The sequence below is a fragment of the Anolis carolinensis genome, chromosome 1 (assembly GCF_035594765.1).
Source record: "Anolis carolinensis isolate JA03-04 chromosome 1, rAnoCar3.1.pri, whole genome shotgun sequence".
Taxonomy (NCBI): domain Eukaryota; kingdom Metazoa; phylum Chordata; class Lepidosauria; order Squamata; family Dactyloidae; genus Anolis; species Anolis carolinensis.
The window spans coordinates 27,304,343-27,318,180 of record NC_085841.1 but is presented as its reverse complement, the minus strand read 5'-3'; the positions used below and the strand labels follow the sequence as shown (position 1 = coordinate 27,318,180).

Here is a 13,838-nt window from a genome sequence, read left to right as displayed (position 1 = left end):
ATTCACTTGGTACAGTACAGCTTAATTAAATCAGCAACAACTATAACGACGACAGCAATAATAAAAGGAATATGGGCATTGTATCACATAAGGAAGTTTCAGGGTTGTTTTACTCTTGTTTTTTGGTATAGCCTTCGTTATACTTTGTAAATGCATGACCAATTTATGATTTCATGGCCAATTGGCCTTTCTCGTTGTTCTCAGAGGGAGACAGAACATTATTTCAATTGCATGTCAATATGCATTAGCAGGGGCATAAAAGGGAATGGACAGGACTGGAGAGCAATGGTTTTTTTTCGTGTATGGCTTAAGAGTGCTGCTCTGACATACTGATTCTCAAGATGTCCCTCACTTGCCAAATTTTTCTCATTTCAATCTGTGCCTTTATTCATTTGGTACCCGGAGGTAAGATACACTGCTTTTATATTATAAATAACAATAAATAACAAGCCATTCCTAAGCAACTCCTTTAATTGGAGTAAAAGTAACTCCTTAGATAACGTCATCTCCCACCAGCATCTCCTCCCCCCAAAAGGTAAAATGTAGACAATTTTGTAGTATAGGCAGTCCCCAAGTAACAAAAAAGATAGGTTCTGTAAGTTTGTTCTTAAGGTGAAATTGTATGTCAGTTAGAACAGGTACATTTTAAAGTATTACTCCAGCCAAATAGACATAATTGTTAGCTTTGGATAGCATAAGGAAGGGTTAACACCCTGTGTGGTTTGTTTTGCTGTCTGTGCCCCTGTTGAGAAGATATCCCCTTGCTTCCTGTCCCTGTGATAATTGGATTTTAGAAAATTTGGCTTGCTGTGGAAACAAGGATTGGTGAGAAATCTTCAGTTGAGACACCTTTTTGCTATGATAACTCTTTCAAAAGTGATTCCCCCCCCCCCCTTTTTCTTTTTGTTTTTTTCCTTGGGCCTTTTTAAACTTATTTTTCTTTTCTTTTTCCCTTTTTCTTTTATCTTATTGGAAAATTTTAATAAAATCATTTTTTAAAAAACAAAAATGAATTTCCCTTCCTAGGGGTAGATTTCTCTCACTTCCGGTTGTCTCACACCCATTCTTAACTATGAGTTGTTTGTAAGTCTGATGTTTGTAACTCAAGGACTGCTTATATTTTGCTTTAGAAACCATGTAAAACAATGTATGTGCATATACACTCTTATGTTACTTCCAAGAAATGTAACAAGTTGTAGAAAGTATTGCCTTCTTACATTTCTTGCAAGTAATATAAAAGTGTATACGTAATATATATTGTTGTTCTATGGTTTTTTTTACATTTTTATTGAGTTTTACATTCATAATTCATAACAATAGTATCTCCCTTTTTTAACATTTGCCTTCCCAATCGACCAGTATTTTTTTCCTTCCCTTCCTCCCACACCCTCCCTCCTCAACCACACTGTATTTCTACTAATCTTGCAAATCCAGCCACAGGCAAAGTCTTTGTATTTTTTCTTTGATATAATCATTGGCTCCTCCATTTTTCACCCAGTTGAAGTAGACCTTCCATCTATTTGTAATGTCCTTTTGTTTGTTCATTCTTGTTACTTGCTTAGTCATAATTCCTGTAATGTCTAACAACACTTGATCATACATATAATTCCAATTATTTAACATCCATTTCAATTTGTCTCTCCATCCTCTAGCACTCACGACATGTGCTGCTCTTATTGTTACTTTAAATAACTCTTGGCAGTTAGTTTTTATACTTGGATGATCCAACACTCCCCAAAGTAGCAAATCATTATTAATTTGTATTGTTAACTGTAATAAGTCCTGAATTTTCCCTTGTATTATTAACCAAAATCTTTTAAATTCAGAACATTCCCACCACATATGTGAATAAGTGCCCTTTTCTTTATTACAATGCCAACACTTTGAATTCTTCCCTTTTTATCATATAAGCCAGTTGTTCAGGAGTTCTATACCATCTTAATACCATCTTTTTTTCTAATTTATTATATTTTTCTGTTTTTATTTTATTCATGTTCCTAATTATTTCTTCTACTTCTTGTGTGCTTAATTTTTAACCCCATTCCATTTGTTACGTATTGCTCGGATCATAAATTCCTTACTTTCTTCCCTTAAATTGTATATTCTTGCCACTGTTCCTTTACTTGTTTTTTCTCTTGCGTTTAGCAATATATCTACCTTCAGTTCTTCAGTGGGCTGTGCACCCTCCTTTTTTAAATTTTTTCCCAGATCCCTCTTACTTTTAACCAATTTTCTTTCCCCCCTTTTTCCAAAAAATCTAGCCAGTTAATTATCACCCCATCTTGTTTCCATATATCTTTTACCCTCCTTAATCCTTTTTCTTCTAAGGTATTTGCCAATGACTAGATTCCTGACATTGGGGGACACCTGCTCGACCCCACAACCATTGATTTTTGGGGTCCCGCAGGGGTCAGCACTGTCCCCCATGTTGTTCAACATATACATGAAGCCGCTGGGAGAGATCATCCGGAGTTTCAAGGTTTGGTGTCATCTGTATGCAGATGATGTCCAGCTGTTACTCCTTCCCACCTGTCACTAAGGAGGCTGTTCAGGTCCTGAACCGGTGTCTGGCCCCTGTGTCGGACTGGATGAGGGCGAACAAATTGAAATTGAATCTAGACAAGACAGAGGTCCTCCTGGTCAGTTGTAAGTCTGAACAGGGAATAGGGTTACAGCCTGTGTTGAATGGGGTCACACTCCCCCGAAGACACAGGTTCGGAGTCTGGGTGTTCTCTTGGACTCATTGCTGAGCCTGGAGCCCCAGGTCTCGGTGGTGGCCAGGGGAGCATTTGTGCAACTGAGACTTGTGCGCCAGCTGCGCCCGTTCCTTGGGAGGTCTGACTTGGCCACGGTGGTCCATGCTCTGGTTACATCCCGTTTGGATTGCTGCAAGGCTCTCTACGTGGGGTTGCCTTTGAAGACTGCCCGGAAGCTCCAACTAGTACAGCGGGCGGCAGCCAGATTAATAACTGGGGCGGCATACAGGGAGCGTACCACCCCCCTGCTAAGCCAGCTCCACTGGCTGCTGATATGCTACCGAGCCCAATTCAAAGTGCTGGTCTTGACCTATAAAGCCCTAAACGGATCTGGCTCAATTTACTTATCCGAACGTATCTCCTCATATGAGCCAGCTAGATCCCTAAGATCATCTGGAGAGGCCCTGCTCTCGGTCCCACCTGCCTCGCAGGTGCGGCTGATGGGAACGAGGGACAGGTCCTTCTCGGTGGTGGCTCCCCGGCTGTGAAACACCCTCCCCACAAATATCTGACAAGCCCCAACTCTTCTGGGTTTCAGAAAGGCTGTGAAAACATGGCTGTGTGCACAAGCTTTTAACGAGTAATATGATAACGTCGACATGGTCCGATTGAAGGCTGAAGCATGAGGTTTTTAGACAAATGGATCTAATTTAGATATGTTTTAATTTTTATAATGTATTTTAATGATGTATTTTTTATAGTTTTAATTGATTATATGTACTGTTTTTGTTTTATTATTATGTTCTTGGCATTAAATGTTGCCAACTGTTGTAAGCCACCCTGAGTCCCCCCGGGTGAGAAGGGCGGGGTATAAATTCTGGAAATAAATAATAAATAAATAAACCTTTAAGGGAGTCCCATACTCAATTGGGGCCTTTCCTGAAATGTTATATGCCCATAATTTTTGCCATTTTTGCCAGCATTCATATGCAATCTTTCTTGGACCTATTAGTTTTTCTTTTATTTCTTTAATATATCTAGTGTATAGTCCCTATTTTCCCCAACCTTCATTTATTTCATTCTCAACTTTTATCCATTTATCTTCTCCCTTTAAACTTATTTCTAGTAAAGATCATAGTTGGAAGGCCTCATAATACTATTTTAGATTTGGAAATCCCCATCCAAGTATTCTCCTTGGGGTATATTGAATCTTTTTCATATTGCCCCATAGTTGGTTGCTTTTAACTTAGTTATTTCTGTTGTAATGGTTATTTTATTTTTAAAATAAAAATATTTTATTTTATTTCTTATTATTTTTATGTCTCCCATTTTTGTCTGCAGCTCCTTCTGCTCCTTTCCCCCCATATTGTACACTAGCATTTCAGATTTGCACATATTCACTTTCAATCCTGAATATCTTTCGAAATCTTTTAAAATTATATTTATTTCACTATTTGCTTCTGCTGGGTTTTCCATTATTAGTAAAATGTCATCAGCATAAAGATTTATCTTCACCTCTTCATTCCTAATCTGATATCCCTTTATCCTGCCATTGTTTCTTATTCTATCTGCTAAAGATTCCATTGCTAATTCAAATAGGAGCGGAGACAGAGGGCAACCTCGTTTTATTCCTCTTTCTATTTTAAAATATTTTGTTAATCCTTCATTTACTCTTATTCTTGCTCTTGAAATACTATATATATATTTTTTATTATTTTAATAAATGAAGTATCAAATCTGTAATTACTCATTAGTTGCAGCAGAAAACAGAGGTTTTCCCTCCTTTCATTATGCTATTAAATAGAATCTTCAATTCTGGAATTATTATTTCTTTCATTTCTTTGTAAAATTCTGCAGTATATCCATCCCATCCCAGAGATTTTGCATTTTTCAGTGTGTCAATAATCTGCTCTATTTCTTGATAAGTTATTTCGGTTCCTAGTTTCCTATTGTCTTCTCTATCTATTATTTTCTGTATATTTTCATCAAATCCTCCTGCATGTATTTGTTTTTTTTTTTACAATTCCTGATAAAAGTCTACAAATATCTCTCTTAATTTCTTGGTCGAGTTTACTTTTTATTGTATTTATTTTTTAACTGGATAACTCTTCCTTTCATGTTCTTCAAATAATTAGCCAATTTTTGTTGGATTCATATTTTGCCTTTGAAAATTATTTTTAATAAATATCTCTTTTTTCCATAAATCCAAATTATCAATTTCTTCTAATTGTTTCTTTAAATTTTCCAACTTTGCTTTCACCTGCACTTGGTATTTACTTTGTAATAGTTTTTGTGTTTCCTCTATTTCTCTAAACACTCTTTTCCTTTCTCTGTCTTGCTGTTTCTTTACTGCCACTTCTTTTGCTATACAGTAACCCCTAATTACTGCTTTTGCTGTATCCCAGACTGTTTCTATACTTGCTGAGCCCCAATTCTCTTTAAAGTAATTTTTTATTTCTTCTGATAGTTCATTCCTAAGTTTTTCTGTCTTGATTATAAAATTTTTATATCTCCAAGTTTTTATTGCCTCAATTTCACCAGGCTCCTCTATCCTTAACTCCACTATAATAGGCACATGATCTGAAATCCAGATCGGCTGTGTTTCCATATTTAAAATTCTAGACCTATTTGTGTTTTTTATTAATATATAATCTATCCATGAAAAGGATTTATGACTTTGTGAGAAGTATGTTGGCTTTTGATTTATAGAATTTGCTTCAAATATGTCCTCCAATTTCCATTTTTTTAAAAAAAGGTTTTTGTTTTTTCTAAGGTCCATATTAAAGTCCCCTCCAACTATTAGCTCCCCTTGGTAAATTTCTTGTACTTTCCTAAACCACATTCTAAAATATTTCTTTTGTCCTTTATTTGGGCCATATACATTTTCTATTGTATATTTCTTGCCATTTATTTTGCATATTAGTACTATGTATCTCCCTTCCTTATCTATTATTGTTTCTAGTATTTCCAATTGTGATGAATGTTTCATTACTATCGCTACCCCTCTGGCTTTATTCGTACCTCTCTTCAGCTATCATGCTCCAACCTGGAATATTTACTAATTGTTTGTTATCCTTCTTATGTTTGTGGGTTTCCTGTTAAACAAAGGACGTTGCAATACGATTTCTTTGCTAATTGTATTATTCTTGACTGCTTCATATCCAAAGCCAACCCGTTTGTATTTAAAAAACACATTTTTAGCTTGTTACCCATTATCTTTGTGTATTTGTGGCTTATTATATGCTATGTTTCCATCCCTTATAACAGTGATTACTAGGCTTGCTCAAATAATTCGATTTCCCTGTTACCCGTTATTAATTCGTTACTTTCGTTTCTTTTGAAGCAATATACGGCCTTGATTGACCACACGTCTGGATATCGCGGTTTTGAACCGCGAGAGGCCGTTTTTTGTTATGTCGTCGTTTTTTTCGTAAGGAAAAAAAGCTTTTGCAAATCACCCAAACTCCCACCATTCCTAACAGCCTCAGGCCCTTTCCTTTTGCCCCTCAGCAAAAGGGGCGTCACGGGCTCAGCCAATGGGAGGGGGCGAGGGGGAAGGAGGCCGAGGAGGAGGAGGAAGACGGAGGGGGGAAATGGCCGCCGCTGCCGCCTCGCCTCAGCTCAGGCCTGGTGTCTCTCTGTGAGGCGGGAAGGCGGCGGATGGAGCCGGGAATGGAGAGACCGAGAGAGACAGAGACACGCAGAGATGGAGGCTGGCGTGGGGCCCGGCGGTGAGGAGGAAGAGTCCCGGGATGTGAGGGGGTGTGGGCCAGGCCCGTCCTCAGCTGCTCCCGGGGAGGGAGGGAGGGAGGACTACGACTCCCAGGGGCCCAGATTCGCACCCTCCCTCCCCCCAATACAGGTCTCCATACCATGCTACATGAACTTGAATGGATACTGTGGTTGTGTTGTCGAAAGCTTTCATGGCCGGGATCACACTGTTGTGGTATGTATTCCGGGCTCTATGGCCATGTGCCAGAAGCATTCTCTCCTGACGTTTCACCCACATCTGTGGCAGACATACTCAGAGGTTTTGACGTCTGTGCGAAGCTAGGCAAGTGGGGTTTATATATCTGTGGAAGGTCCAGGGTGGGAGAAAGAACTCTTGTCTGTGGGAGGCAAGTGTGAATGTTGCAATTGGTCACCTTGATTAGCATTGAATAGCCTTGCAGCTTCAAAGCCTGGCTGCTTCCTACCTGGGGGAATCCTTTGTTGGGAGGTATTAGCTGGCCCTGATTGTTTCCTGTCTGGAATTCCCATTTTCTGGGTGTTGTTCTTTTACTGTCCTGATTTTAGCTTTTCTGTAGCTAAAAATGCATATAAAATTGATTCTATAGGGAGGATAAATGATTGGATTTCAACTCCTACAGCTTAGCTTTCTCTGCCAATAATGGTACCATACCAAACTAAACCTCCCAAGATTCTGTAGCAGTGAGCCATCTTGGATATTGTAGGGGATTTATTATTATTATTATTATTATTATTATTATTATTATTATTATTATTATTATTAGACCTTGCTCCCAGGAAGGTGCCTTCGCTGTGGCTCCCAACTTATCTATCTACCTTTCCACATATTCTCCACATTGTGTGTATGTGTATGTATACTATATATACATGAGCCCTGATGGCGAAGTGTGTTAAAGCACTGAGCTGCTGAACTTGCATACTTAAAGGTCCCAGGTTCAAATCCCGGGAGCAGAGTGAGTGCCCGCTGTTAGCTCCAGCTTCTGCCAACCTAGCAGCTTGAAAACATGCCAATGTGAGTAGATCAATAGGTACCGCTCTGGCGGGAAGGTAATGGCACTCCATGTAGTCATGCCAGCCACATGACCTTGGAGGTGTCTATGGACAACACTGGCTCTTGGGCTTAGAAATGGAGATGAGCACCAACCCCCAGAGTCAGACATGACTGAACTTAACGTCAAGGGATACCTTTACCTTTACCTATATACACACACACACACACACACACATATGCAGGGACTATATATATATATATATATATACAGTATATATCACACACACACCAATTTAACAAAGTTTCAGCCACAAAAACAAAGTTTCTGAAGTAGAACAATGACTTTCACAGTAAAGACAACCCAATTTAACAGGAAATAAGACTTTCAAACCAGGAACAGATTTCTGCAATTATTAAAAAATGGTTTATTATAAAAGCTATGAAAATTCGCCAAAAATCAGAGGATAAGGGAAACGTTCCAAATTTTGGTGAGCTATCAGTGTTAAATGTGTTCTACCACTGTACCAAGTTTGAAGAAGATCACTCAAAAAATGAGGGCGGGAGAGTCCTGTAAAATCTCCCCTCGTGCTTTTTTTTTGGCCACTGCACATGCGCGTCCGCCATTAACGAATTAATTTCGAAAATAACGAATTTTCGTTAATTTCGAATTTTTTGGGTGGCAAAATTCGGAAATGACATCAGAAACGAAACGCTGGGGCCCCCACTTTTGAAACGAGTTTAGAATCAATTTTTTCATGGATCGCTCAAGCCTAGTGATTACCCCTTCCCCATTCTTAAATGTTGTTTTAAGGAAATGAATCTTTCCTTTCATTTGAGATTTCTTGCAGCTCTGGGCCCCCATTTCCTCTACTGTTTATTTTTTTATTTTTAATATTCCAAGCTGTACAGTGTCAGGACCCAGGCTGCAGAGCACCAATAACCATGCACAGAGACCAGAATCTATCTAATATCTTTATTAAAGGAATATATAAAGTCAATAAAAACAAGTGAAGAATATAGTTCAGAAGTAGACCTTTCAGGAAAGGTCAAATATAGTCCAGGAAATCAATGTCCAATATGAGATATTAGAGTCCAAAGTTGTAATCCAATAACCGAAACACACACTTTGCCAAGCAAAGTGTGGGGAAATGACAAGGTCCTTTAGTCCATGGAACTTGGCAACAAGGCTGGAAGCAAACTAGATTCTTGGCAAAACAAGGCTTGATTCAAGGCAACAAAAGCGAGGAACAAGAACAGGGTCCGTGGCGAATTCCGTGGCGAGGTCCGGAGAACAAGGCAAGGCTGGAACGAGAACAAGGTCCTGGAAACAAGGAACTGGAGTAGCGTAGTCTACACACGATCTCACTCCTGAAGCTGACGAATTGACTCCGCAAGGATTTCCTTGCGGTTAAACACCTATATAGGATCTTGTTTTCCCGCCAAGGAACACTTTCCCTGGGGAACAAGAAGTGAAACCCATACTGTGTCCAGATGCATGACTCCTTAAGATTTCCCAAGGGAAACAGGCTTAATCAGCTAATTATCTGGCAGCGATCCTGGCGCTTCGGCGATTCGCCTCCCTAGCGCCTCTATCTCGATTATAATTATCCCGGCGAGAGAACGGGGGAGATTTCTGCCCAAGGCTTGTTTGGCTGACTTCTGGAGGGCAAACATCCTGCAGGTGCAAGGGCTCCAATTCAGGCTGAAATGGTGGGAAACCAAAGTTTTCCTCTTCATCTGCCACAATAATACTTGGAACGGGACTACATGGCCCATGAGACATCACACCAGTTACTTCACTGTTTTTTTACCCATTATATGCCTGCTTTCAACCCTCTTCCCTCCATACCCACTAGTTTCGTTATACTTAAGCTTAAACATAATGTCCATTCCGTCCTACATCCATCTACCACAGAGACTTAAATGCTGTAGTCCATGATGTTGTAGTCCTTATTCATTTTGATGATCTTGTTAATCTAGCTGATAATTCGTCCTCTGAATCAGTCTGGTCTTCGTCTTCCTCTCCTTCCTCCGACTCACTTACTTCTCCTTTTTTGTTTGTAGCATTTTCTGCTTCTGGTTTTAAAGGGATACCCAGTTTATTCAGCATTCTCTGGTTCTTGTTCTGGTGTTCTTGTGATATATTTTTCTTTGTCTTTATATACAAGAATAGCCATCGGTAACACCCAGGAAAACTTTATCCCATGAGCAGTCAAACTGTCTGCATATATTTTAGAAGAGCTGTTATCTTCAGAGATTCCGGAGAGAGGTCATATTTTGGAAAAAAAAAATTTCCTTTGTATCTTAGGTCTCTGTTTTGTTAAAGATGTTTAAACACTTCATCTCTTTTACTTTCTGTGGTGAAGGCCATTATGATATCTCTTACACCTCCCCTTCTTGCATAATGAAAGGCTCTGTGGGCTCTTTCAAATTCAGTTTGCAATATCTCTATGTTTATACCTTGAAACCATGATATTAATTCCCTTTGTAAGTTTTCTGCAGGTATTTGTTCTGGGAAACTTGACAGTCTCAAGTTTTTTCTTCTTTGCCTATTTGATAACTCAGCCACTTTGAGTCTTAAAGCTGCAATATCATCCTGATTTTGCTGCGATTTTTTCTCAGTCTGTTTAAGTTTTTTCAAAATTATTTTATTATCTTGTTGTATTGTCTTCATTTGTTTCAACAGCATGTCCACGTTAGAATTATGATAGCTCTGCAATCATTTGTTGAATGTTTTGCAGCTCCCGTTGGACGCCATTTTTGGCTGTCTTCCCAGTTTCATTCTTGCTTATCTTATTTGATAAAGTCTCTTTTCCCCAATTTTTCTACTCTAGAAAGAAAGTTTGTTGGCTATGGGGGCCTCCTGCGTTGATTTGTCTATTAATAACCTGCTAAATTGGTTCTTATCTCAGGCTCTGGACATTATTTCCATTTGTTTCTCCGGAGAGTCAGGAACAGAGCTGCTTCCTCTTATCCGGGCATGTGCAGAACTCCCATTGTTGTTCTATGTTTTTATAACATTTTCTGATTAATACTACTACTATACTTTACAGTGGAGATGGAAAAACTATTTGTGGACTTCATTGTATCGTAAAGGAACTATCTAAATTGCTGGATCTATTTTTATGTAAATTTTCAGTATCTTAGAAGAGTTTGTTTAAAATTCAGAATCAGTTAACTTGATTCAAACAGAGACACACACTACAGCCATGGAAAGCAGCATCTCCCATTGGTTCAGAAGTGTAACAATAATAAGATTTTGTCTTTGGGAACAGATGCAATGAAGTGCCATGTATGCCGTGCCTTGGATGAATCAGGTCCATGTGAACTAGAAGAGGATTGTGAGATTGATGAAAATGGAGCATGTGCTTCTGCCAGAGTTTATGAGAGTAAGAGCTGTCTTTGGGTCCCTCGGTTGTCATCTTTAGCTTCGAAGTTTCTATATGCCACATACACCACCCTGAAAATCTTTGCACCCATAAAGTGAGAATACTGCATGCTGGAAAACAATACAGTGTTCCCTCATTTATCGCAAGGATTACATTCCAGGACCTCCCATGATAAGTGAAAATCCACAAAGTAGGGACACTATTTTAATTTTAATATTTGTACATTATTTTAATTGTTATGTGGCCTTTCTCCCCTTGCAAGCCCCGGGGAGCTAGTGAACCCTTCCCTACCACCGCCGGCTGGGCCCTTGCTCTAGGCCTGCCATGTTGCTCTGGCTGCCTCTGCTCCTGCAGCCAGAGAAGAAGATAATCTGGATTTTATATGGCAGTGTAGAAGGGGCCTCAATTTAGTGACAGTACCATAGTTTTGCCTGTAAATGGTCCCAGGTTCATTTCCCAGTATGCAGACAAGAAGAGACTGCTGCCTGAAAATGTGGTTGCTAGACTGTGTTGAGAATATTAGTCTGGTTGAGCTAGATGAACAAATGTTCTGCTTTTGCCTGAGGCAGTTTGTTAATTAGCCTATTACAGGAGGATATGAAAAGGCACATAGACTTGGCAGCATTATACTTTGAAACATAGCTGGGACCCCCTTATTGATTCCAATTAGTGTAGACCTAGTGCATTAATTACTATATCAAGAGTTATGTGAGTTCCATTGATTGGCATTGGGAGCTAAGAACATGCCTTGGGGTATGATGTTTATTAATTTGAAGAAAACCACTGATAATCTTATTCTTCCCTCCATCATTTCTTTCATTTTAATCTAGATGAAGGGCTGATTGCATTAATACGAGGCTGCTGGCCAGATAAAAATGATCTCTGTGGTGAAAAAGAGGAATACCCAGACTTGAAGACAACTATTGAACTGAAGTGTTGTGACAGTGACTCCTGCAATCAGGATTTGTAGACAGTTCTGAAAATAACTGGAGTATCTAAATATGTGTATGTATCTTTCCCCTTTGGATTATGCCTTCCCTAATTGTTTTTCCTGGAGAAATGTGTTGAAACCATGGCTGTTGATACAATTGTATGCATTCAGAAGAATACAATGATCAGAAGTCTATGTATCAATTATTTTAAAGGGAAATGTTTCTAATTCTCCTGGTGATAGAGAAAATTCCCGGAAATGCCTAAATTTGATTGGGGGGGGGGGGCAGGGTTAGGGGTTCAAAACACTCCTGAAATTTTCCAGATGACAAAATAAACCTGTTTACTCATGAATTTTTACTGGTTAACCAAACCCTCAATTTATTCATACTGTCATTACCCACCTTTCTATTAATATATATTGCATAGCAGCAATAGCTGATATAATGGAAGCAACTGGTAGGCAAAACCTAAGGCACAGCGTGGAATTTGAAGGCCCTCATGAAGGAAGCCAGACTTAGTGGGGCCGATTGACAGGGGCAGAGCTGCAGGCTATTTAAGGCTACTCCACTTCCCTGCTTTGCTCTTTGCTTCATCTTGAGGTAGGAGGCAGGTTCCTAATGAGGAATTGGGATTTTCCCTCTCCCCTTTTCCAGAGGATAATATGGTTTCCATTACTATGTCTTTGCCCCAGAGATTTACCCTACAGTTTCTGCCATTGGCATTTATTGGCAGGGATTTCCCAGCAGAGCATAAGGGCTGGAGGTTTGGGTGGCTGCACTAAGCGGAGTTCCCCTCGTCATCCGGCAGCATCTACGCCTCCTGGGCTGCTTAAAGGAAGGCACATTCTGTAGCAGAGGATGTTTGCCCACCCCACTTTTAGAATCAACAACAACAACAACAACAAGAACAATTTTATTTCTTGCCTGACTCCCCTCACGGTTCAAGGTGGGTTACAGAATTATTGTTGTTTATTCGTTTAGTCGCTTCCGACTCTTTGTGACCTCATGGACAAGCCCACACCAGAGTTCCCTGTCAGCCGTCACCACCCCCAGCTCCTTCAAGGTCAAGCCAGTCACTTCAAGGATACCACCCATCCATCTTCCCCTTGGTCGGCCTCTCTTCCTTTTTCCTTCCATTTTCCCCAGCATCATTCTCTTCTCCAAGTTTTCATGTCTTCTCATTATGTGGCCAAAGTACTTCATCTTTACCTCTAATATCCTTCCCTCCATGGAGCAGTCGGGTGTTATTTCCTGGCGTATGGACTGGTTGGATCTTCCTGCAGTCCAAGGCACTCTCAGAATTTTCCTCTATCTCCACAGTCTATCTTCCTTCCTTATGGTCCAGCTCTCGCATCCATAGGTTACTATGGGGAATATCATTGCTTTAACTATGGGGACCTTCGTTGCTAGTGTGATGTCACTACTCTTGACTATTTTATCAATGTTGGTCATTGCTCTCTTCCCAAGAAGTAAATGTCTTCTGATTTCTTGACTGCTGTCTGCGTTACAATTCTGGTTACAGCACTGCTAAAACTTAAACACATAATCATTTTAAAACATGCCATAAAATACACATATTAAAACATACTTCCATAAAATACATATCAAAATATACAAAACCAAAACAAGGCATATAGTGGAGTTTAAAATTCACAATTGAAACTCTTCATAAATGGTTGCCTGGGTGAGAGTCTGGATGGCTCTCCTATCTATCAGGTAGGATTTAATAGAGTCTTCCTTTTGGACAGAAGGGGGTCAGAATGGATGGCCCTTGGAATTTCTTCCAACTCTATGAATCCAATAATATATTCTGCTTGGCAGAAAGGGATGGGACTGGATGGGCCTTCGGGTCCCTTCTAACTGCATGACTCCAATAATATATATATATATATATATATATATATATATATATATATATATATAATGTTAATGGACTAGGGGCCGTGAAGTAAACAACAAAACCACACATCCCAGAACCACGAAACAGCGCATGTGCCGGACACAAACTGGCGCGCGCTCAACACACACACCACACCCACCCCCAATGGTCGCTCACGTGCAAGGGGACTAGAGGGCCCAT

General features: G+C 39.7%; 1 protein-coding gene across 1 annotated transcript in view; it reads left to right on the top strand.

The window, feature by feature from the left end:
* The window catches only part of LOC134296458 (protein PIP-1-like), a 29,529-nt gene extending 16,279 nt beyond the window's left edge, over positions 1–13,250 (top strand). Inside the window, exons 3-4 of the mRNA XM_062971500.1 lie at positions 10,713–10,826; positions 11,657–13,250. Coding sequence (XP_062827570.1) covers positions 10,713–10,826; positions 11,657–11,796 — 254 coding nt within the window. The 3' untranslated portion in view covers positions 11,797–13,250. The remainder of the gene's footprint in view (positions 1–10,712; positions 10,827–11,656) is intronic.
* The last annotated feature ends 588 nt before the right edge of the window (positions 13,251–13,838 follow it).